General features: G+C 63.7%; 1 protein-coding gene across 2 annotated transcripts; it reads left to right on the top strand.

Annotated features, from left to right (window-relative positions):
• Positions 1-3695: 3695 nt before the first annotated feature.
• Nptx1 (neuronal pentraxin 1) lies at positions 3696-12233 on the top strand. 2 transcript variants are annotated; one of them, XR_006145914.1, is made up of 6 exons: positions 3696-4156; positions 4356-4563; positions 6344-6588; positions 7708-7887; positions 8488-11099; positions 11489-12233. XR_006145914.1 is itself a non-coding variant. In XM_042670055.1 (5 exons), the coding sequence occupies exons 1-5, from the start codon at positions 3698-3700 to the stop codon at positions 8707-8709; spliced, it is 1314 nt and encodes a 437-aa protein (XP_042525989.1). In that variant the 5' UTR covers positions 3696-3697; the 3' UTR covers positions 8710-12233. The 2 variants fall into 2 exon arrangements, 1 of the variants encoding a protein (XP_042525989.1); XM_042670055.1 differs by having other exon boundaries at positions 8488-12233.
• Positions 12234-23748: the final 11515 nt, after the last annotated feature.

Here is a 23748-nt window from a genome sequence, read left to right as displayed (position 1 = left end):
CAGGAACTCAGGCTCTCCCTCAGTTTTGTTGCTCAAAGCTAGTGCTCTACCACGTGAGTCACACCTCCAGTTTCTGCTTTTTGCTGGTCCATTGGAGACCAGAAACTCTTTTTTTTGGGGGGGGGGGGGTCCGGTCATGAGGCCTGGACACTGTCCCTCAGCTCTTCAGCTCCACTTCCGGGTTTTTTCTTTTTGCTTATGTGGTGCTGAGGAATCGAACCCAGGGCCTCATGCGTGCAAGGCAAGCGCTCTACCACTGAGCCACCTTCCCAGCCCCGGACATCGGAATCTCTTGAGTCTGTCCAGATTCCATGGCAGTCTCAGGTAGCTAGGATGACAGGGCCAGGCATTCCCTGGGGCTGGCCTGGCAGAGGGCTCTGATTGGTGTGCCAGGCCGCCCAGAGGTTGAAGCCACAGGTAACCAGGTGGGACCGCCTGTAGCCCTCCCTCCCCCTGGGCTCCCGCCAGGCCCCGCCCTGCCCCTGACCCCTGAGCGCCTGCCCAGCTCCCTCCCTCTGGAGCCAGCAGCCCGGCCTAGGCCTCGGCCTCGTGGGTTTTGGAAGAACCCACCTTCCCGGCGCTCCCTTCCCCCCCACCCCTGGCTTCCTCCAGCGCTGTGAGGCAGAGGTGACACCGGGAGGGAACCTCCACAGCGCTCCCCAAAAGGATTTAAGGCAGAGGTGTGGGGTGGGGTGGGGTGGGGTGGGGCGGGGCTCCGGCGGGCGGGGCCTGCTCCTGGACAGGGCCTGCGCGTGCGCCGCCCTGCAGGCCGATTAACCAAGGCGGGTGGACGGACGGACAGACGCTGGGTCTGGAGAGCCCCAGTGGCCCACGGTCCTTGGACCCTGCCCCAGGGCCCTCCTCCCCCGTCCCCTTCCCCTCTGGGCTGCCCACCCCTGTCCTTTGCAGCGGGGTGATCGGCCCCTCAGTGCCCAAGTGCCGAGGTACGGCATCCGCACCGCCTCCCCGGCGCCCCGCACTCGGGGGACGGCCTAGGGTTAGACGCGCGGGGGGCACCGCAGGTGCAGGCGGGGTCCCCGCACCCGAGCCGGGACGGGGGCAGACGCTGCCTACGCGGCGCGCGGCCCTGGCGCCGGCCCTCCCTCCCCGGCCCGGCCCCCGCCAGCCCGGCTGCGCGCGCACGCTGCCCTCCCGCGGCCCGGAGCGCGGAGGGGACCCGAGGGGGCGTCCGGCCGCGCTCCGTGCCGGCCTGGAGGCCGGCGGTGGCGGGAACCCCGCACCGTCTCCCCGTGCGGAGCCCAGGACAGCTGCGTGCGGGCCGCGGGGTCCCCCTGGCGCCGGGAAGCGGCGGTCGACCGAGGCGCGGGCTGTGCGGAGGCCTGGCGGCTCCGGCTCGCAGCCGCGGGCCGGGAGGGCGCGGGGCGCGGGGGAGGGGGGGTGGGCGTTCGTCCTCCGGCCACCCCAACCCTTCCAGTAAAAGGTCGCGGAATCAAGGAAGGAACGAGGGATGGCGGGGAGGAGGGGGAGGAGCCGGGGTCACCTCGCCCCACTTGGACTCTCCCTGCCTCAGTTTCCCTTTCGGTACAATGGAGCTTGGACGATAACCAGCGCTGTTGGCCGGGGCGGGGCGGGGCGGCGGCTTCATCCCTAACCTCCGGCCCCCAGGCGGGCGTCGAACCGGGGTTGGAATCGGGTGAGCCTTCTGGACAGTTCTACCGTCCGGAGGAGGCGCGAGGACGCCGGGTGTGTGTGCGTGAAGCACTGGGGTTGTGGGCTCTGCAGGTGGACGCCCCCGAGCCCCGAGGTGTGGGACCAGCGGGGGGCGCGCGGGGAGCCGAAAACCCAGCGCGTGCACGCGCGCGCACACACAGGGGGCGCACACACACACACAGGGGGCGCACACACACACAGGGGGCGCACACACACACAGGGGGCGCACACACACACAGGGGGCGCACACACACACACACGGGGGGCGCACACACACAGGGGGCACACACACACACAGGGGGCGCACACACACACAGGGGGCGCACACACACACACACGGGGGGCGCACACACACACAGGGGGCGCACACACACACACAGGGGGCGCACACACACACAGGGGGCGCACACACACACACACAGGGGGCGCACACACACACACACAGGGGGCGCACACACACACACACAGGGGGCGCACACACACAGGGGGCACACACACACACAGGGGGCGCACACACACACACAGGGGGCGCACACACACACAGGGGGCGCACACACACACAGGGGGCGCACACACACACACACAGGGGGCGCACACACACACACACAGGGGGCGCACACACACACACACAGGGGGCGCACACACACACAGGGGGCACACACACACACAGGGGGCGCACACACACACACAGGGGGCGCACACACACACAGGGGGCGCACACACACACAGGGGGCGCACACACACACACACAGGGGGCGCGCACACACACAGGGGGCGCACACACACACACACAGGGGGCGCGCACACACACGGGGGCGCACACACACACACGGGGGGCGCACACACACACAGGGGGCGCACACACACACACACAGGGGGCGCACACACACACACACACGGGGGGCGCACACACACAGGGGGCACACACACACACAGGGGGCGCACACACACACACAGGGGGCGCACACACACACACACAGGGGGCGCACACACACACACAGGGGGCGCGCACACACACAGGGGGCGCACACACACACACACACAGGGGGCGCACACACACACAGGGGGCGCACACACACACACAGGGGGCGCACACACACACAGGGGGCACACACACACACACAGGGGGCGCACACACACACACAGGGGGCGCGCACACACACACACAGGGGGCGCGCACACACACGGGGGGCGCACACACACACACGGGGGGCGCACACACACACAGGGGGCGCACACACACACACAGGGGGCGCACACACACACACAGGGGGCGCACACACACACACAGGGGGCGCGCACACACACACACAGGGGGCGCGCACACACACGGGGGGCGCACACACACACACGGGGGGCGCACACACACACACACACACGGGCACGCACCGCCCGGCCGCCCGCGCCTCGCCCCGGGGAGGGCGCTTCCGGAGCGCGGAAGGCTTCTCCGCGGGTCCCCAGGCGCCGTCTGTCCGGAATGGGGCGGGTGCGCGGGGGTCAGGAAGGGCGGCTCCGGGAAGTCCCGGGCCCGCGCTAGCGGGAGCCGAGCCTCCGTGGGGAACCCCTGGGGGGGTCTTCCCGGCCCCGCGCGGACACCTCCCCTTTCTGGCCTGGTGGGCACGCGGGGCCCCTCCAGCACGCGGAGATTGGGGGGTGCGGACCCCGAGGGCCCCCCACCCGGTCCCGAGCCCCGTCGGAGATGGGGGATCACGCGGGTGGAGTCCGGGCCCGACCCCCGAGTCCGCGCTCGGTCGCGCTCGGTGGGGGGGGGGCGCTGGCCGCGGGGGGCGGGGCGGGCCCAGGCCGCGCCCCCGGGCGACCCCCGCCGCGCGCGGCGAAAGCGGGATTCCTCCCCCGCTGACGTCGGCGGCGCCGCGGCCCCTCCCGCGGCGGCATAAAAGGCGCGGGCTCCGCAGCGCCGGCGACAGTGGGGGCCGGACAGCGCGGCGGAGAGCACGGCGCGGAGCGCAGCGCGGCCCCGGAGCGCGGGCCGAGCCGCAGCCCAGCCGAGCCGGGCCCCGCAGCCATGCCGGCCGGCCGCGCCGCGCGCACCTGTGCGCTGCTCGCCCTGTGCCTCCTGGGCGGCCGGGCCCAGGATTTCGGGCCCACGCGCTTCATCTGCACCTCGGTGCCCGTGGACGCCGACATGTGCGCCGCGTCCGGGGCCGGCGGCGGCGGCGGCGGGGCGGAGGAGCTCCGCACCAGCGTGCTGCAGCTCCGCGAGACCGTGCTGCAGCAGAAGGAGACGATCCTCAGCCAGAAGGAGACCATCCGCGAGCTGACCACCAAGCTGGGCCGCTGCGAGAGCCAGAGCACGCTGGACGCGGCGCCCGGCGAGCCCCGCGCCGGCGCCGGCGGCGGCCGCAAGCAGCCCGGCCCCGGCAAGAACACCATGGGCGACCTGTCCCGGACGCCGGCCGCCGAGACGCTCAGCCAACTCGGCCAAACTTTGCAGTCGCTCAAAACCCGGCTGGAGAACCTCGAGGTGCGCGGGAGCCGCGGTCCCCGGGCCGGGTGGCTCGCGCGCCCCCTCCGCTCCCCTCCCCGCCCCGCCCCGCCCTCGCGCGCCCCGGCCCCGGCCCGTGGGCGCCCCGGGCCCCGGCCGCGCGCGGACGCCCCGCCGCCCCCCCCCCCCCGCGCCGACCCCCGCGCTGAGCCCCCCCCCCCAACCCTGTGCCCCGCAGCAGTACAGTCGCCTCAACTCCTCCAGCCAGACCAACAGCCTCAAGGATCTGCTGCAGAGCAAGATCGACGACCTGGAGCGGCAGGTGCTGTCGCGGGTGAACACGCTGGAGGAGGGCAAGGGGGGCCCCAGGAACGACACGGAGGAGCGGGCCAAGATCGAGAGCGCCCTGACCTCCCTGCACCAGCGCATCAGCGAGCTGGAGAAGGGTAAGCGAGGCTGGACGGCGCGGCGGGCGCCTCCCGCCCCCTCCGGGCCCCTCGGGGCCCCTCCGGCATCGCCACCCCCCGGCCCGGCCTGCCCGCTCCCTGCAGGGCTGAGCCCCGCTCCCGCTTCGGGGTTCCCGAGGTTCTGGGCTTGCAGCCCGTGTTCCTGGAGATCCCTCCGTGTGTGTGTGAAGGACGGCATGCTGCACCCCCTCACGGAGACACACTCACACTCACACACCTGGGATGTTCAAGTCTCATTTGTTTAATCTTCAGCAACTTTGTGCTTGCAGCGGTGGCAGGCTCCAGCTCTCCCTGAAGGAAGGCTCCTCCGGCCTCTCCAGCCAGGAGCTGAGCCGCCTCTGCCTTGGGCTGCTGAGCCACTTTCCTTCCCGTCCCCGTCCCCCCCCCCCCATTCCTGGGATCCTCACCCATCTATCGGTCCTGACCCCCCTCCAACACTGCCTCCCCATCTTCTCTTCTGAGTGACCCAAGTCCCTGCAGCCCTGGTGTCCCCACAGCCCGGGTGTCCCCGCAGCCCTGTCAGCCACTGGCTGAGGCCGGCCCCACTTTCTGTGCCCACGGGCCAGTTCTGTCTTGAAGTGGCAGAAATCAAACAAGGTTGTAAAGGGGGGGGGAGCTGTGCTCAGAGCAGGGACACGTGACCCCGCTCAGACCGCAAAATGTGCCGGATGGATTTAAACAGTGCCATCTTAAGGCCCGTTATGTAACTGAAAAACAGATCTGGGGAGAGAGGGACCTCCGGAGGGAGGGGGGAGGGAAGACAGGGATTGGAAAACACTCCTGAGAGGCCCCACGGACCCTCTCCCTTCTCTGTGGGGCTAAGTTGGGGTGGGGGGTGCTTCATTGAGAGAGCCAGCCATGCCCTGTCTAAAACACCTGCCTCGCTTACAAGAGGAGGAGGAGGAGGCCATTGCTGGCCTGCCAGGACGCCTTCTAGAAATCCCTCCTGGCCTGCGGGACTCCCTTCCCCGTGGGCTCGGGCGCAGCAGGAGCTGGCTGGGTGCTTGCGTCCCTGCGCTCTTTGTGGGCATCGATGCTGGATGGGAGCACTTTCCCCCAAGCAGTCACCGGGGTCAGGATCATAGCCAGTGAGGGCGGGTTGAGGGTCAGAGGGTCCCCGGATGGTGACTGGGGGCCGTGTGAAAGGGGGAGCCCCTAGCCCTGGAGCCCGAGTTTCCGGGAAGCTTATCCGACACACAGTGGCATCCTCAGAGCAGACACTTTGGGGACCCTCCAGGTGGTTCAGAGGAAGGGGCGGGCTGTGGCAGCAGCAGGCTCAGGCCTGCACAGGGTCCTGTCTCCAGGGCCGCAGGGGGCTGGGGAGGCACCGGCAGCCTCTGGTTGTCTTGGGCCGGGCCCAGAAAGGGAGTGCTGAAGGAGAGGTGAGGAGTGGCGAGGGGTTCGGAGCACTGTCACCATCTGGAATCAGGTCAGTCCCCACAGGGGCTGCTCTGAGGGGAGCTGGCCCACTTCCCTCCTCCCCCGTGGCCGCACCTTCTCCGTTTGTTCATGGGGGTGCGCGGGGCCAGTCTCATTCCCTCCCCTGCCCACCGGGGAGGGTGCCCAGGCTGCTGTGTGTGCTGTACCCCACCTCACCGCCCCAGGGGTGGCCCCAGGGTGCAGAGACCTGGGGTCAGCTTCTTCAGCTGCCTCTGCGCCCTGCTGGCGGCTCGGAGCTGGGTGGGGACCAGACACCACTCTGCCCACAAGCCCTGGGGTCAGCGAGGGGCAGGTGTCGGGACCGGTCTGTCCTCCCCAGGTCAGAAGGACAACCGTCCTGGTGACAAGTTCCAGCTCACCTTCCCGCTGCGCACCAACTACATGTACGCCAAGGTGCGGAAGAGCCTGCCCGAGATGTACGCCTTCACCGTGTGCATGTGGCTCAAGTCCAGCGCGGCGCCTGGCGTGGGTACCCCCTTCTCCTACGCCGTGCCCGGCCAGGCCAACGAGCTGGTCCTCATCGAGTGGGGCAACAACCCCATGGAGATCCTCATCAATGACAAGGTAGGGGTCCTGGCTGGGAGGACCGGGGAGGGAGGACCGGGAGGAAGACTGAGGTGGCCTCCTGCTGCAGAGCCACTCCCCCCTTACAGGACTTGAAGGAGGTGGGAGTGGAGCCCAGAGGGGGAGGGACACCATCACTGTCTGTCAATAATAGGGAGAGCTGGAAACTTCCAGAAGCCTTTGGAGGTGGGGGTGGAATGTCTGAGGACGGTCATCCTGCAGATAGGATTCTGGCTGCTGCTCTGAATGGCTCTGATTGGCTCCCCCTCCCCCCGCCTGGGGACCGCAGATGCTCCGCTTGCCTCTCTTTTAGATGTTAGATGTTTCTCACTCAGCCCCCACTTGCGGGGGCCCACGTATCGACCCCTTAGGAGAGAGCAGCCGTCACCTCCAGAGAGCTCTTCTCCTTCCTGCCCCTGCCCCGCTGCTTCAAGCCCCCATCCCCCACCGCAGGACACCCCTCTGTCACCTCTGGTCATCAATGGCCAAATCCCAACTGGGAACTGGATTCCCAGCCCTCACTTGTGACATCGTGTCCTGGGAAGGGTTAGGCTTTTCTGGGCCCTGTTTCCCCAAGTGGAAAATGCCTGAGGCCCATCCTCTGCCACACTGCCCCTGTGTGGGGGAGAGGGCAAGAACACCAGAGTCCGGGGTTGGCTGGGGCTTCCCAAGGCCCTCCCCCCTCCCCCTCCCCAGCCTCTCAGATTCTGCAGAGCTGGCCGGGCATTATAACCAGAGCACCTGGTGGCTGAGGATGGCCGGTTGGAGGGGAGGAGAGGCCCAGCGGGGCGTCTGGGAGGGAGGCCGTGGCGCCCTCAGCCGCCAGGGCCAGCTGGGAGGCAGGAGGGCCCAGGGCCAGCTGGGAGGCAGGAGGGCCCAGGGCCAGCTGGGAGGCAGGAGGGCCCAGGGCCAGCTGGGAGGCAGGAGGTCCGGGTGACTCTCAGGGTCCGTGGGGGATGCGCCAGGCTTCCCGAGTGTCCTGTGGCCCTCCCCGGGTATTCACGTCTCAGAGAGTGCTGTGGGCTCTCTGCCGCGGGCTGAGGATCAGGGAGGAGCCCACGCGAGCGTGTTGGTGGTGCCAGGCTCTGGTGCCACATCACGGTGGGTGGCCCCCCCCAGGTGGCCAAGCTGCCCTTTGTCATCAACGACGGGAAGTGGCACCACATCTGCATCACCTGGACCACCCGGGACGGGGTGTGGGAGGCCTACCAGGACGGCACCCAGGGCGGCAGCGGCGAGAACCTGGCCCCCTACCACCCCATCAAGCCTCAGGGCGTGCTGGTGCTGGGCCAGGAGCAGGTACTGTTGGCTTGGGGGCCGGTGGGGGGAGGGCATGGTGACCCGGGAATGGGGGAGGGGAGCCACACGGGGTGGGTGGGCTCAGGAACCCCCGTGGGGCAGCGAGCTGGGGTGTGTGCTCTTGGGAACAGCGGGAACGCCCTGCTCTGTCGGCTTTTAGCAATGAATAATTTAGTTCCAGCGAAGTGCTTCCGCTTCCTCTGGGCCTGCGGGAGGTGCGCCCAGGGTGGGAGAACCAGGCTCCATTGCTCCGGGGACAGAGTGGGCCGTAGCTGGCAGAGGGGTGGGTGAGGAAGGCACTCCACCCCCAGACCCTGCGGCCGCCGGTGTCCAGGCCCCTGCTGAGCCCTGGCCCGGGCTGGGGCCGGGTGGCTGCGGGGAGGGCAGAGCCCAGGCCCCCGCACATCATCTGCTTCTGGAGAGGAGGGGCAGTGCCCTTTGTGTGGCTGGGCTCACGCAGGGACAGACGCGTGGCCCAAGACCAGGGACGGGAGCGAGAACGGCGTGCTCAGGAGGCACAGACACCCCCACATCCTCTGGGGAGAGGCCCTCAGCTCACCCGGACAGTCCCCCAATGCCCGTCCCTACTTTTCTCCCAAGGACGCTCTGGGAGGAGGGTTCGATGCCACCCAAGCATTTGTGGGCGAGCTGGCCCACTTCAACATCTGGGACCGCAAGCTGACCCCCGGTGAGGTGTACAACCTGGCCACCTGCAGCACCAAGGCGCTCTCCGGCAACGTCATCGCCTGGGCCGAGTCCCAGATCGACATCTACGGTGGAGCCACCAAGTGGACATTCGAGGCCTGTCGCCAGATCAACTGAGGGCCCAGGGCCAGGGCCCGGCCCCACGCCCACCCCCGCCTGAGCAGCACCACCCGCCGCCGTCTCTTCTCTCCCTTTCCCCAGGAATGAAGCAAGGCCACGGCCCCTGCACCTGCACACAGCCTGGTTTTGTCCTCCTGCCCATGAAGCAGTCCTGGCTCTGCACCATCCCTGAGGGCACCCACTTCTCCCTGGGGGCCCTGACTGTTTCCCAGGCATGCTGTAGTCACCGCGAAAGCAGGTGCATGGACTCTGGACTAGACAGAGTAGGTGAGAGAGAGAGTGTGTGTGTGTGCGCGCGTGTGCGTGTGTGTGCGCGCCTGCCTGCGAGCCTGTGACTGGAGGGTCAGCTTTTTCTTTAGAGTGAGCTGTGTGTCTCCTCCTTCCTTTGGGCTTGGGAAACCTCACTATGGGTCGGAAGTCTCTGTCTGCCAGCTTTGCTGGCTGCCCGGGGCTGTGCCGCGTCTCCCACGCACCTGTTCGTCTTGCCAGCCTCTTGGAGCACCATGGTTCTCTTTGACATAAGAAGTGTCTCTTGGTGGTTTAAGGCTGGGGAGGGGGAGGAGGTGTCCATGGGAAGTTTGTATCTGATGAAGGGCAGTACAGACTGGGGAGCAACAGCTCCCTCCCCCCGCATGCCTCCCCATTTGCTCCATCCCAGAGCCTCGCCCCTGGCCTTCCTGCCTCCCGGAAGGCAGGGATGCAGCATTCCTTTCCAGTCGCAGAGCTATACCCCTTCAGCTTCCATGGCTCTGAGCAAGGAGGGTTCCAGCACAGCCCTGGGATGCCCGGCCCTGGCCCCCTCCCTTCCTCTTGTCTAACCGGAGACTAAGTGGGGAGCCTGGGACGACAGAGGCACAGCCGGACCTGGGGAGCCCCTCCATGGCACCGAGGCTAGGGGGCCGAAGCCCTCCGAGACGTGGCTGGCTTGGGACTTCCCAGGGGGTGGGAGGCTGAGCTCCCGCGTGGGGCCAGCCTGGCTGGGACAGGTCCTGCAACCCTGCTCTCCACACCGGCCTTCCGCAGCCCCAGCCAGCCACCAACGCAGGCCTGGAGGGCAGGTGTGTGTGTGTGTGTGTGTGTGCGCGTGCGTGTGCAAGCGTGTGTGTGAGAGAGAACACTCAGAGGTTGTGCCGAGGGTAGGGAGAGCCTCCTGCTTTGTCCCTCCACCTGGCGGGCACAAGCCCGAGAGCACTCTGGACTCTTGTCTCCAGAAGTCGAACTAGCGAAAGGCTGGCAGAGCCTTTCTGGCAATCCTCGGCGCTGCCCGGCTGGTCTGCAGCCGCAGCGCTTGGAGGGGGCAGGTGTCCGGTGCCCGCTGCTGCTCCCGGGGCACCTGTCTCCTTCCACCCAGGCCCTTGTCCTGTGGGAACCTAGTGCATCCGTGTGTCCGTGTCAGTGTCTCTGTCGCCGTACTCGTGTCTGCACGGTCCCGGGGCCCGTTCCGCAGCGCTTCACTCGCGCGGGTGTGCGGAGCGCCTGCCGCAGCCTCGGTGTTTCTCAGTGGCTTTTCTTAGATATTCGTGCTTCCTCCGTGCCCATCGGGTTGTGGCATCCTTGGGCCTGCGGGATCTTCTCCGTGTGTTTGCATGTTCCTTGGGGTGGCGTGTTCCTCGCTCCCTGGTCCGGTGTGTGTTCCCCTGCCTGCATGGACTTCTCCGGTTCTGTGTTGTGTGCTGAGTGCCACCAGTGTTCCGTGACCACCCATGTAGCTGCCACAAAATGGCTGGGTAAGCAAGCCAGGGGTGTCAAAGGAGGCGTAGAGCCACGTTCTTCTCCTCCTCCTCCCCCCTACACCCCAAACACAACAAGAAGCATTTCTATCAGGTGGGTTGAGAACAAGCAGAACGATACTCTTGGTTGGGAGAGAGAGGGAGAAAGAGAGAGAGCAAGCTTGGAATCACCTTTCCAGACCAGATCGATTCCCCCCCCCCTCACTCCAGCTGTCTGGAGGCTGCTGCCAGGCAAGGCCCAGAGCCGCCGTGCCCAGGGCCGGCCCCTGCCACCAGCCCCGGCCCCTGCCAATACGACCGCAGTCCACCTCGGTCCAGACGGGCCGTGTGGGGGCTGTCGGTTCAGGACCACAAGCCATCCTCTGCCCTAGCTAAGAGGGCAGAGCACACCCCAATGCTTATGCCTACATCCCCTCCCTCCCCATCCCCTCTCCCGAGGAGCCCAAGGTGCCAGGGACCGACGCTAAGATTTAGCTCCCGCCCCGCCCCCCACTGGAGTCTGTGCCGAGCCCCCCTCCATCACTGTGCTCACTTGGCACTTGGCTGGTCCCAAGAAAGGTAGATGACCCGGCTGAAAACCCCATCCACACCGTTCCCAGCGACTCCGTAATCTGATTGACGCTCCCTCTTGCACTGAATAATACACGCCTCTCTCAGGTAAGCCATTTTATAAAATAAGAAGATAAAAAGCACTGTCGAGACAGTGTTTGCTTTTGCCAAGCTGGCGTCCGGCCGCTCCCGGGGCGTCTGGGGGTGGGGGAGCTGCCACCGAGGACCCCTGGGGGCTCTAGATCCCACTGGAATCCTAAGCCTTCTTGCTTTTGATAATAACACAGTATTATTTCTCTTACTGTAGAAGAAAAAAGTTTATTACCAAACAAGAGTATTTTTATGCGAGAATAGGACAAACCTATAAATGAATTATCTCAACCTATATCCCCCTTGGGAAAAAAAACAAAACTTTCAGACTCCACCAAAATGTAGGACTGAAAGATGTATTTTGGAAGAAAGAGATACATTTTGTATGCTTTCTTTTCCTTTTGTAGACTCCCAGTTTATTTTCTAAGACTGCAAAGATCACTTCGTCACCAGCCCTGGGACCTGAGACCCTGGGGGTTTCGTGGGGGAGGAGGGAGGCCAGTGTGGGGTTCACAGCCATTCCAGCGAGGGGCCCCCTGTTTCTGAGGGTGTGCTGGGGACCAGGAGAGCCCGGAGGCGGAGCACGGCGGGCTCTCTGTCTTGGAGCTGGTCGTCAGCTCCAACCTTGATAGAAGCATGGCTGCGCGGTGTAACGTGAAGAGGCCAGACTCCGCGGTCCCACAGCGGTCCGGATTTCATCTCAAACACAGTGTGTACATTTATCCAGCTAAGGACGGGAAATGTGTCGCTTCTGTGCAATTTGTTAAAAGGGAACGAGTCATTGAGGAGAAACAAAAGCCCAATACTTAGAGTCCCAATTCTGTCTTCTTTGCCAAAAAAATAAAAATTGAAAACAAAAGCAACCCCCTAGAGTTGATATTGTTACCATGTACATACTGTAAAATAGGAAAGAGAATTGATGTATCTTACTTTTTCATTATTTGCTAACCAAAGTTGTACATTTTTCATACTATCGGCAGCCTTTTGGGTGTCAGGGGTCAAAACCACGGGGCCCGCCCCACCCCATCGGCAGTTCTGGAAATGCACTATTTCTACTGGTATTCTTGCTTTTTTTCTTTTCTTTTTTTCTTTTTTCATTTTCTTGCTGAAATGACATGAATTGTTAAGTTTATTTTTACACAGTAAAGAGTGAAGAAAGAATGGTTTCCTTGGACTGTTTTTCTTTCCCGAAGCTTGCTGGTGGCCTTCCGCCCGGCTGGCTGTACTGTGGTTTTCTGCCCCACCTGCAAGGCCCCGTGGCTGCACCTCTGGGGGCCGTGAGCCTCCGTCAGACTGTACCGTGTTTGCGCCTCCGTCAGACAACTGTGTTTGCGTGTGAGCCTCTGGGACATGGGAGCTGGGGGGGGGGGTCCTCACCCCCCAGGAGCAGCTGCTACAGAGGTGATTTCCCAGCCTGGGGAGGCTGCACAGCCTGGGGTACAGGGCAGCTGGGCTCGTCCTCCATGAGTGGTTGTGCGTGCCGCCCTCCCAGCGTGTCCCCTTCCCTAAGCGCGAGTTGAAGGTCAAGCCTCGTCCCCAAAGACGGGATGGAGTGCTCGCCTTAAGCCGGTGTCTGGGGAAAGTGCTTCCTGGCCAGGCTTGACCTCCTGAGGGGCAGGAGGATGGGCATCCCGGGGTCCTCGTGCTGATGCAGAGCCCCCTGAGGTCCTGGTTGCTTGGTTGCTCCCGTGCCCTGGCTCAGCGGGGAAACAGCCGTTCTGCTGGTATGTTGGTGCTGCCTAGAATTTTCTACACAATGCTACAGGGCGCTGGGCTTTGTGGGGTGAATGAGCTGCTGAGGGGGACGTACAGGGAGATGGTCTGGTCTCATGGCAAGGCAGGCAGGCCTGAGACCCTTGGGTGCCATCTTGGCACAGGGCCAGTGGCTGGATACCCTCAGCCGGGTCCTGTGGGGGACAGGGGCACCTGCAGGGAGCCTAGGGTGGTGTCTGCTCCCAGGCCACGCCATCTGGAGCTCCAGCCCAGGAAAGAGCACAGATCTATGTGTGGAAGATTCTTGCTTCTAAGTTCTAAGAGCTCATTCAAAGCCCGAGTGCTGCCAGGCGCCAGTGGCTCACGCCTGTCATCCTAGCTACTCAGGAGGCTGAGATCTGAGGATCTCGGCTCAAAGCCAGCCTGCGCAAGAAAGTCCCTGAGACTCTTACCTCCAATGAACCACCAGAAAACTGGAAGAGGCGCTGTGGCTCAAGCGATAGAGTGCTCACCTTGAGCTGAAGAGCTGAGGGACAGCGCCCACGCCCAGAGTTCAAGCCCCACGTCCGACAGAAGAAAAAAAAAAAAGAGGGGTTACAGTTACATGAGTAAGCTAATGAGCACCTTTCCTATCACGCAGTTACCCCCTCCTTTGTTTTTCCCCTACTATCCTTTTCCTCCCACCTCTCCCAACCCTCCCTCCCCTCCCAAGTTGTAAAGTTTGTTTTCAACATAGTGTCTTGTACATCTCTTTGTTACAATGGGTCAACCTGTATCTTGTTTCAGCATTTTGTTATTTCCCTTCCCCAAATTAGGAAAACGTACATACAAGATGCAGGGCAGGGGCTGGGAAGGTGGCTCAGTGGTAGGGCGCTTGCCTTGCATGCCTGAGACCCTGGGTTCGATTCCTCAGCACCACATAAGCAGGAAAAAAAAAAAAAGATGCAGGGAATCAGAATCAAACACAGTGACAACAGGGCTTATACCATGGAGGAAGAACATGCAAAAGAAACACACACACACACACACAAATCACGTACGCGGGCGCCAGTGGCTCGCTTGTCATCCTAGCTACTCAGGAGGCTGAGATCTGAGGATCGCGGTTCAAAGCCAGCCTGGGCAGGAAAGTCCGTGAGACTCTTACCTCCAATAAACCACTAGAAAACCAGAAGTGGTGCTGTGGCTCAAGCGGTAGAGCGCTAACCTTGAGCTGAAGAGAGCGGGGACAGCGCCCAAGCCCTGAGTTCAAACCCCATACTGACCAAAAAAAAAAAAAATCACATAGTACATTGAAAACAACAGCAACAAAGAAAAACCCTCTTGTGGGGGCTAGGAAGGTGGCTCAGTGGTAGAGCGCTTGTCTTGCATGCATGAGGCCCTGGGTTCGATTCCTCAGTACCACATACACAGAAAAAGCTGGAAATGGCGCTGTGGTTCAAGTGGTAGGGCATTAGCCTTGAGGAAAATGAGGAAAAGAACTGAGGGACAGTGCCCAGACCCAGAGTTCAGGCCCCACAACTGGACCCCCCAAAAAAATAAGAAAAGCCCTCTTGTGTCCCTATCTTGGGGTCCATTTTGCTTAGCATCATCTTATAGGGTCGTGTGTACATAGCTTTCTGCTTCTCTGGTGAGATTACCCTAGACGTATACTGGTTATTGCAAATAAGGACCTCTGTTTCTTTGGGTCTGGCTTACTTCACTTCATATAATTTTTCCCAAGCCAGCCTCCCAGAGCAGCTCTGTGCAGGGTGACCTGTCTGATTTGGGGGAATCCTCTAGCTGCTCACTTACAGAGAGCTGGGCTGGGAGAGCCTGGAGGGTCATTTAGTCGCGTTAAGATGATTGAAGCTCAGAGAGGCCCTGTGGCATGTTCAAGGTTCAACAGCCTGGGCTGGGAAGGTGGCTCAGTGGTAGAATGCTTGCCTAGCATGCATGAAGCCCTGGGTTCAATTCCTCAGTACCACATACACAGAAAAAGCTGGAAGTGGCACTGTGGCTCAAGTGGTAGGGCATTAGCCTTGAGGAAAAGAATCTCAGGGACAGTGCCTAGGCCCTGAGTTCAAGCCCCAGGGCTGGGAAATAAAGAATCAAGGTTCAACAGCTTGACTGGAAGGTTGAGGACTCAGGATTCCTGACTCCAGGCTCGGTGCTCTCACCTGGCTCAGCTGAATACTGGGGTGCTGGCCCGCAGCATGGGGCTGTAGTGCTGGCCTCTCAGGGCTGTGGAGGGGGGTGAGGAGGTGTGTGCTAGGGCTTGGCACCAGCAGGTCATGTAAGATGGGTCCCTATCCCCTCCTCCCCTCTCCTCCTTCCCTCCCCTCCTCCCCTCTCCTCCTTCCCCTCTCTTCTCGGCCCCCCTTCTCCTCATCACTCCACACCCCTGCTTCAGATTCCTCTCCCTCAGGGGTCAGCACCACTGGGGGGGGGCACTATGGGATCCACAGGTTCTAGTGTGCCTCAGGGGGAAGCTTGGGTCTCCAAGGGGTGGAGCCGGTGGGAGGGAGGGAGGGAGGGTCACTGGGGAAGCTGCCCTGGGAAGCTGCTTCCTGAGCAGCTCCTGTTGGGTAATGAGGTGTTTCCCCCATTTTTTTTGTGGGTTGTGAGGCCTGAACTCTGGGCCTGGGCGCTGTCCCTCAGCTCTCCAGCTCAAGGCGAGCGCTCTAGCACTTGAGCCACAGCGCCACTTGCAGTCTTCTGAGTGGTTTTTTGAAGATAAGAGTCTCAAGGGTATTTTCCTGCTCGGGCTGGCTTTGAACCGCCATCCTCAGACCTCAGCCTCCTGAGCAGTGAGGATGACAGGTGTCCAGATAGGTTTCTCCCTTTTGAAGGAGCCCCTGCTCCCCAACATCAGGTCCTCACTGTCAGGTTTTTAAAAAGAAATAGTCGAGTAAGAACAGCAGCACGCACCTGGTATTCAGGTAAGGGGTAGGTTTATTCAGTAGACCTGCTGGGACCAGGCAAGGTTGGCACTCCACATGGCTGGGAAAGGCCTGGGAAAGAGAGCAAGCTGGGAAAGAGAGAGGAAAGAGAGAAAAGAGCAGAGAGCAGAGAGAGCTAGAAAAGAGCAGCGAGAGAGAGCCTCTGGGCCTGGGCTAGGCCTCATCTAGGGTATGGGCAGAGAAAGGTGTGGCCACACCAAATTCAGATGGGACCTCAGCGGATGCAGATGTGACCTCTTCCAGGTGTCCCAGTTGCCTAGGTAACGCAGGTACTGGGCGAGGGAGGTCTGTTCACGGTCCAGGAATGGACCTTACACTCACCAAGGGTGGGAGCTTCCAGGTCATTCTTGGACTCTCAAGTCTGCACAGGTCTGCAAGCCACATGGCTGCTGTCTCTATGCTGTTAGCCTTTCTTCCTTTCCCTTTCCTTCCTTTCTTCCTTGGAGATTTTTTTTTCGGGTGGTATTGGGGTTTGAGCTCAGGGCCTTGTACTCTCCACTTTTTTGTTCATAATTGGCACTCTACCATGTGTGTCACATTTCAAGCCTGGCTTTTAAACTGGTTAATTGGAAATGGAGTCTCATAGACTTTCCTGCCCAGCCTTAGCTTTGCGCCTCTATCCTCTGATCTCAGCCTCCTGAGTAGCTGGAAATATACAGGCCTGAGGCACCGGTACCCAGCCTTCTATCATTTATTATTATTATTATCATGTATTTATATGCTATAGAGAAGCACCGGAACCAGATAGCAGTGGCTAAGCCTCCAGCACCCCGCATCACAGTAGAACTGTAAACACCTGGAGGTCACTCTGTCTCTTGGTTGGGACAGAGCTGGTCATTTGGGAAGTTAGACAATGGCTTTCCGGACCTCATCTCTGAAGGGCGAGGAAGGCCGGGATGGTGTCTTGGGCCCTGGGCTCTCCCTGGAGCCTCAGGCCTCCGCGCACAGCTCAGCCGGCGGGTGACACGCAGTGTCTTGGGGCAGAAGCCCCGCGACCCTCCTGGCTCAGAGCCCTTTCCTCCCTGGGTATGCGCGGTCCTTCCCTAAAGCTTCAGCCAGGCCAGACCTCTGCCCTTCTGACCAGACAAGCTCATGTTTCTGGACACCAGTGGTGGATCTGGAAGGTTACCAGCTGCCCTGCAGGCAGGGCTGGGGCGGGGCTGGCTTCCGGAGGAAGGGGGGTGGAGGCTGGCAGAAGAGGCAGGTCTTTCACCTGCAAGTGTCTCCTGAGCTGCACCCCCACCCAAGGGCGGGGCCAGCAGCCCAGGAGGGGTCCGCAGTGGCCCAGGTGCCCAGCTCAGTCTGGGGGAGGAAGGGCCCTGGAGGGAGGGAGGCCTGCATGCAGTGCTCAGAGGACAGGGCCCAGGCGCTCCTGTCCCCCGCTGGCTTCCGTGCCTCTCCATTCAGGCCAAGGTGGGCCATCTGCTCGAGTGGGCACAGAGAAAGCATTTTCACTGTGCAGAAAATTGGCTTCCAAGGGGAAGCCCTGTTCCACACAGGACCCGTCAAGAGCAGCAAATGGCCTGGGGTGGGGTGGGGTGGGGTGGGGTGGGGTGGGGGAGCAGTTCTAGCTGAAGAGGTGCTGCCTTGTGAACCGGACAGGCCTGGGACTGGGAGAGAGGAGGAGAAGGGAGGGGAGGGGAGGGGAGGGGAGGGGAGGAGAGGGGAAGGGAGGAGAGGGGAGGGGAGGGGAGGAGAGAGGAGGAGAGGGGAGGGGATGGGAGGGGAGAGGAGAGGGGAGGGGAGGGGAGGGGAGGGGAGAGGGGAAGGGAGGAGAGGGGAAGGGAGGGGAGGGGAGGAGAGGGGAGGGGAGGGGAGGGGAGGGGAGGGGAGGAGAGGGGAGGGGAGGGGAAGGGAGGGGAAGGGAGGGGAAGGGAGGGGAAGGGAGGGGAGGGGAGAAGAGGGGAGGAGAGGGGAAGGGAGAGGAGGGGAGGGGAGGGGAGGAGAGGGGAAGGGAGGAGAGGGGAGGGGAGGGGAGGGGAAGGGAGGGGAGGGGAGGGGAGGGGAAGGGAGGGGAGAGGGGGAGGGAGGGGAGGGGAGGAGAGGGGAGGGGAGAGGAGGAGAGGGGAGGGTATGGGAGGAGAGGGGAGGAGAGAGGGGAGGGGAGGGGAGGAGAGAGGGGAGGGGATGGGAGGGGAGGGGAGGAGAGAGGAGAGGGGAGGGGAGGGGAGGGGGGAGGGGAGGGGAGGGGAGGGGAGAGGAGGGAGACTGCGCTCCATTCTCCTCCCACCTACCCCAGCAATTGCTCTACCAGCAATTCCTTCTTAGGACTTAGGAGCTGTTCCTGCTTCTCTCCCTCCCTCCCTGCCTCCCTCCCTCTTTCCCTTCCCCTTCCTCCCTTCTCTTTCTCTCAAAGACTTTTTTGTTGTTGTTGGTCGTGGGGCCTGAACGCTGGGCCTGGGCACTGTCTCTCAGCTCTTCAGCTCAAGGCTAGCGCTCTACCACTTGAGTCACAGCGCCACTTCCGGCTTTTTCTGTTTATGTGGTGCTGAGGAATCGAACCCAGGACCCCATGCATACGAGGCAAGCACTCTACCACTGCGCCACCTTCCTGCCCTCTCAAATACTTTTTGTGTGTGTGTGCCAGCACTGAGGCTTGAACTCAGGGCCTGGGCACTGTTTCTAAGTTTTTTTTTTTACTCAAGGCTAGTGCTCTATTGCATGAGCTACAGCTCCATTTCCAGGTTTGTTTTTTTTTTTTTGTGATTAATTGGAGATAAGTGGATTTTCCTTCTTGGGCTGGCCTCCAACTGTGATCTCAGATCTCAGATCTCATCCTCCTGAGTAGCTATAATATATTTTTTTTTTCCGGCCTGAACTCTGGGCCTGGGCACTGTCCCTCAGCTCTTCAGCTCAAGGCTAGTGCTCTACCATTTGAGCCACAGCGCCACTTCCAGTTTTTTCTGCTCATGTGGTGCTGAGGAATCAAACTCAGGGCCTCATGCATGCAAGGCCAGTGCTCTACCACTGAGCCACCTTCCCAGCCCTCTCAATACATTTTTAACAATCGCTATTTAACCATTTCACTGTACACCCGGTGCCGTCCGTTACTTTCACATCTCTCTTCAACGTGTTTTCATTGCCACAAGCAAAAGCTCTGGACCGATGAAGCAAAAACAACCTAGTGCACTGCTGTCCCAGCCCCTTGGTGGATTCCAATCTACTCTGTCGGCAGGAATTTTCCTGGGGCGACACCATGCAGTGTGTCCTTCCTGTGACGGGCAGGTTTCACACTTCCTCTGCGCTGGAGCGCTTGCCGCGGTCTCCTGTGCGGGAGGCTGTGTGCAGCGCTTTCCTCGGTCCTCCCGGGTGAGGGACCCTGGGTCTGCTCTCCTCTGGCCACTGTGCTGCAACAACTCCAGAGTGCAAATGGCTTCTGATGTTTTGTTCTTTTGGGCACTCCTCTGGGGTGGATTGCCGGCTCAGGAGATAATTCTATGTTTAGCGTTTTGAGAGCCTGCCAACGTGTTTTCCAGGGTGGCCGCACCGCTCCGCTTCCCACCGGCGGCGGCGGCGGCGGCGCTCCAGCTCCTCCTCGCGCCCTTGCCAGCACTTACTGCTTCAGGGCTGTTTCTCTTTCGGAGGCAGCTTTCCTGATGGGTGAGAGGTGGGACCTCATTGTGGTTTGGATGTGCATTCTCTTCCCAGGGCTATTGGCCATTTGTGTATCTTCTTTTGAGAAATGTCTATTCAAGTCATTGGCCCATTTTTGAACTGAGATTTTTCTTGTGATGGGTGATGGTGAGTTTGTAGATATGTTGTATATTAATTCCTTATCAGCTATTAAAGGATAGGAATCCCATTAGATGTGCGATCTGTTCATATGTTCTCCCAGCCTGTGGATTTTCTCAGCACGTATGAGCCAAGGGCTTATAACTCGATAACATCCTTATGGGTAGCTTCCTGCATTGCCTGTGCCTTAGATATCTTAGCCAAGAAATGACTGGCTTGGTTACATGCGGCGTGTCCTGCCCCATGCCCAGTGTATGGTAGTCCTTCTTCCCTTCCAGCCAGGGCCCCTTGGCAGGGCTGGCCGGCAGGTTCTGTCCACCAGGAAGGATTTCAAACCCTGTGGGCAGAGGCCCTATCTGTCCTGTTCCTCATTGAAATCCCTTCTGGCTGGAACATTCTTGGCTCTGGGCTTTGCTCTTCAGAATTGTGGTTCTCGAAGAATCACAGAATGTCAGCACAGATGTAGGAGAAAAAAAAACAGAATTGCTTCTTGAAATAAGAGCTGACTGCCTTCACGTGCAGGGGGAGGGGACAGTGGCTCTCCCGGGACAGCTTGGCTGCTTGGGGTGGGTTTGCTGGGCCTCCCCCGTGCCTGCCTCCAGGGCTCTGGGCCAGGAGAGAAGGGAAGGGAAGACAGCTCCCACCTGCTTGCTCAAAGCATGAAACTGACTTCATCCTCCCAGATGTCCTGGGAGGGAAGAGCGGCAGCTCTAAGAGAACTGAGAGTCACAGGAGGAAAAGATGGGGACAAACAAGAGCAAAGAGAGCCGAGCGCCGAGGCTCACGCCTGCAATCCTAGCTACTCAGGAGCTCAGGAGGTTCCAAGCCAGTCCAGGAAAGTCTGTGAGACTCTTATCTCCAATAAACAACTCCGAAAAAGCCAGAAGTGGTGCTGTGGCTCAAGTGGGAGAGTGCTCTCCTGGAGCACAGAGAGGCTCAGAGATAGCATCGAGGCCCCGAGTTCAAGCCCCAGGACCAGAAAAAAAAAAAAAGAAAGAAAAAAGAAAAAAAAGCAAAGAGAGGAGGGGCAGGCAGCAGGGCATGCCAGCCGCCACTGCGAAGGGCAGTCATGGGGCAGTCATGCACACATCAGGGACCCCTGCTGCCCAGAGTGGTGGCGAGACCGTGCTCGTGCAGATGAAGGGGCTGGGACTGAGCACACAGGGTGCAGCTGAGCAGGACAGATGGAGAGGAGTGGGCGGGAGGGGGCATCCACGCACGGGGACAGGCCGCGTCCTGTCCTCACGCGAAGGTCATGGGTGAGCCCTGCACCCACCATGGCTGGGGTTCCGAGAGAGGAAACAACGGAATGTGGGAGGTCATGCATGGTTATGGGGGCAGGGAGCGTGCCAGAGAATGCCAGCAGCCACAGGAAGGCCAGAAACAGCCTGGGCCGCACTCGGCGGAGCCTGGGGCAGACCAACCCCGCTGACACACTGGGGTGGAGCCTAGCACTATGTGTGTGTGTGTGCGCGCGCACACATAGATACACACATGCCGGTGCTGGGGCTTGAACTCAGAGCCTGGGCGCCGTTCCTGGCTTCTGTGCTCAGGGCTCCGCGGGAGTGGGCCTGGCGCACTTGGCTGCCGGGCGGGCTTTGAACCGCGATCCGCGGGCGAGGCTCACAGGGTGAGCCTCGGGGTCTGGTGAATTCTCTCCCCGCTGAGTGCGCGTCTCACTCAAGGGTGTAAGCAAACAGCGAAGGCGGCCGCGTGCGTCCAACCAGCGATTCGGGTGCGGCCTGGCCTCCCGATGCCCGGCCGCTTCCCAGGGCCGCGCTGACGCCGGGGGTGCCAGGAGCCCAGCGGGTCCCGTGAGAGCGGCCGGCCGGGCCCCAGGCCTCTCCGTCCCGGCCAGAGGGAGAAGGACGCGCCGGGGGCCGGGGTCGGGGTCCGGGGATCACGGGTCGGGGTCGGGGTCCGGGGTCCAGGGTCCGGGGTCCGGGGTCCGGGGTCGGGGTCGGGGGTCGGGGGCCGGGGTCGGGGGTCCGGGGTCGGGGGTCGGGGTCGGGGGCCGGGGGTCGGAGTCGGGGGTCCGGGGTCGGGGGCCGGGGGTCGGGGTCTGGGGTCCGGGGTCGGGGTCGGGGGCCGGGGGTCGGAGTCGGGGGTCCGGGGTCCGGGGTCGAGGTCGGGGGCCGGGGTCAGAGTCGGGGGTCGGGGTCGGGGTCCGGGGTCGGGGGCCGGGGATCACGGGTCGGGGTCGGAGTCGGGGGTCCGGGGTCCGGGGTCGGGGTCCGGGGTCGGGGTCCGGGGTCCGGGATCGGGGGTCGGAGTCGGGGGTCGGGGTCCGGGGGTCGGAGTTGGGGGTCGGGGATCACGGGTCGGGGTCGGGGTCCGGGGTCGGGGTGGGGGGCCAGGGTCGGAGTTCGGGGTTGGGGGTCAGGGGTCGGAGTCGGGGGTCGGAGTCGGGGGTCAGGGGTCGGAGTCGGGGGTCGGAGTCAGGGGCCGGGGTCGGGGGTCAGGGGTCGGAGTCGAGGGCCGGAATCGGGGGTCGGAGTCGGGGGTCAGGGGTCGGAGTCGGGGGTCGGAGTCAGGGGTCGGAGTCGGGGGTCGGAGTCGGGGGTCGGAGTCGAGGGTCAGGGGTCGGAGTCGGGGGTCGGGGGTCAGGGGTCGGAGTCGGGGGTCGGAGTCGGGGGTCGGGGGTCGGAGTCGGGGGGGGGGTCGGAGTCGGGGGGGGTCGGAGTCGGGGTCGGGGGTCGGGGGTCGGGGTCGGGGGTCGGGGGTCGGGGTCGGGGTCGGGGGTCGGGGGCCCGGGCCGGGAAGGGATGGCCGTGGGCAGGAAGGCCGGGGAAGGCCGGCCGGGGCTCCGGGCCCGGGCCGCCGCGCAGGGCTCTCGGGGGCCGAGTGACTCCCGGGCGCGCCGCGGAACCCGGTAGAACGCTGACCCGGTTGTTACGGCAACGGCGTCAGCCGCGCGCCAATTGGTGGGACCTCGGGGCTCGCGACTTCTCGCGAGAGTTTCCCCTGGTGCGCTTCCGGCGGGGTCTGGGCTCGGGGCGGGACTTCCGGCGGGGCCCGGGAAGCCGAGGCCTCCGCTTCGCGCAGCGGTGCTTCGTGGTTCTCTGTCCGCTGCCCGCGTGGCCGAGGACGCGGGCACGGAGTCACCACACCGGTCCCGCGAACCCGGCCCCGGCCCCGCCGACAGCCCTTCCGAAATGGGGCCCGGGCCCCGCCCCCGCTCCGGGCCCCGCCCCGCTCCGGGCCCCGCCCCGCTCCGGGCCCCGCCCCGCTCCGGGCCCCGCCCCGCTCCGGGCCCCGCCCCGCTCCGGGCCCCGCCCCGGTCTCGGCCGCGCTCCAGGCCCCGCCCCGGTCTCGGCCGCGCTCCAGGCCCCGCCCCGGTCTCGGCCGCGCTCCAGGCCCCGGTCTCGGCCCCGCTCCAGGCCCCGCCCCGCTCCAGGCCCCGCCCCGGTCTCGGCCCCGCTCCGGGCCCCGCCCCGCTCCGGGCCCCGCCCCCGCTCCGGGCCCCGCCCCCTGCTCCGGGCCCCGCCCCCGCTCCGGGCCCCGCCCCGCTCCGGGCCCCGCCCCCGCTCCGGGCCCCGCCCCGCTCCGGGCCCCGCCCCGCTCCGGGCCCCGCCCCGCTCCGGGCCCCGCCCCCGCTCCGGGCCCCGCCCCCGCTCCGGGCCCCGCCCCCTGCTCCGGGCCCCGCCCCCGCTCCGGGCCCCGCCCCGCTCCGGGCCCCGCCCCCGCTCCGGGCCCCGCCCCCTGCTCCGGGCCCCGCCCCCGCTCCGGGCCCCGCCCCGCTCCGGGCCCCGCCCCCGCTCCGGGCCCCGCCCCGCTCCGGGCCCCGCCCCGCTCCGGGCCCCGCCCCCGCCTGCCCGCTCATCCCGCAGAAACACCCGTGGCCGGGGCCTCGGTCCCGCGGCCTCCGTCCCACCTCCGTGCCCCTCAGCCGCCCACCCTGGCGCCATGCTGCCCGCGGGCCTTCGCACTTGGCGGTTTCCTCCCAGAGGCTGTCACCTTGCGGTGGGGTGACCGCTCCCCGTGCCCTGCCTCGTCCAGCCGCGGGGTTGCACGGCCATGTCAGCCCCATGTTCGTGCAGGGCACGCCCAGCACACACGGGGACCCCTTCCTTCCCCCGAGGAGGACGCGAGGCCGGGCGGAGGCCCGCTCCCCTCGGATGGTAGAACTGGCCTGGCCGGCCGCTGCTCAGGGCCAGCCCTGGAAGAGCCTCGTCCCGTGGGAGTCCATGTCCGCGGGGAAGGGTTGGACCCTTCGGTCTCCGGCTGCGTGTCCCCGGCCCTGAAGATGTCACTGCACGAGGGCAGTCCTCTCCTGGGCAGCT

The sequence above is a fragment of the Dipodomys spectabilis genome, unplaced genomic scaffold (genome assembly GCF_019054845.1).
Source record: "Dipodomys spectabilis isolate Male_0828 unplaced genomic scaffold, ASM1905484v1 ptg000512l, whole genome shotgun sequence".
In the NCBI taxonomy this organism is placed as follows: domain Eukaryota; kingdom Metazoa; phylum Chordata; class Mammalia; order Rodentia; family Heteromyidae; genus Dipodomys; species Dipodomys spectabilis.
Note: the sequence above shows the minus strand (reverse complement) of the source record. Positions and strands in the feature narration are given on the sequence as shown.

Bases quoted from the DNA above. Each gene is read 5' to 3' on its own strand.
- Nptx1 (XM_042670055.1), top strand. From the start codon at position 3,698: ATGCCGGCCGGCCGCGCCGCGCGCACCTGTGCGCTGCTCGCCCTGTGC. The intron at 4,157-4,355 runs GTGCGCGGGAGC...TGTGCCCCGCAG, and splicing joins CCCGGCTGGAGAACCTCGAG to CAGTACAGTCGCCTCAACTC. The intron at 6,589-7,707 runs GTAGGGGTCCTG...GGCCCCCCCCAG, and splicing joins AGATCCTCATCAATGACAAG to GTGGCCAAGCTGCCCTTTGT.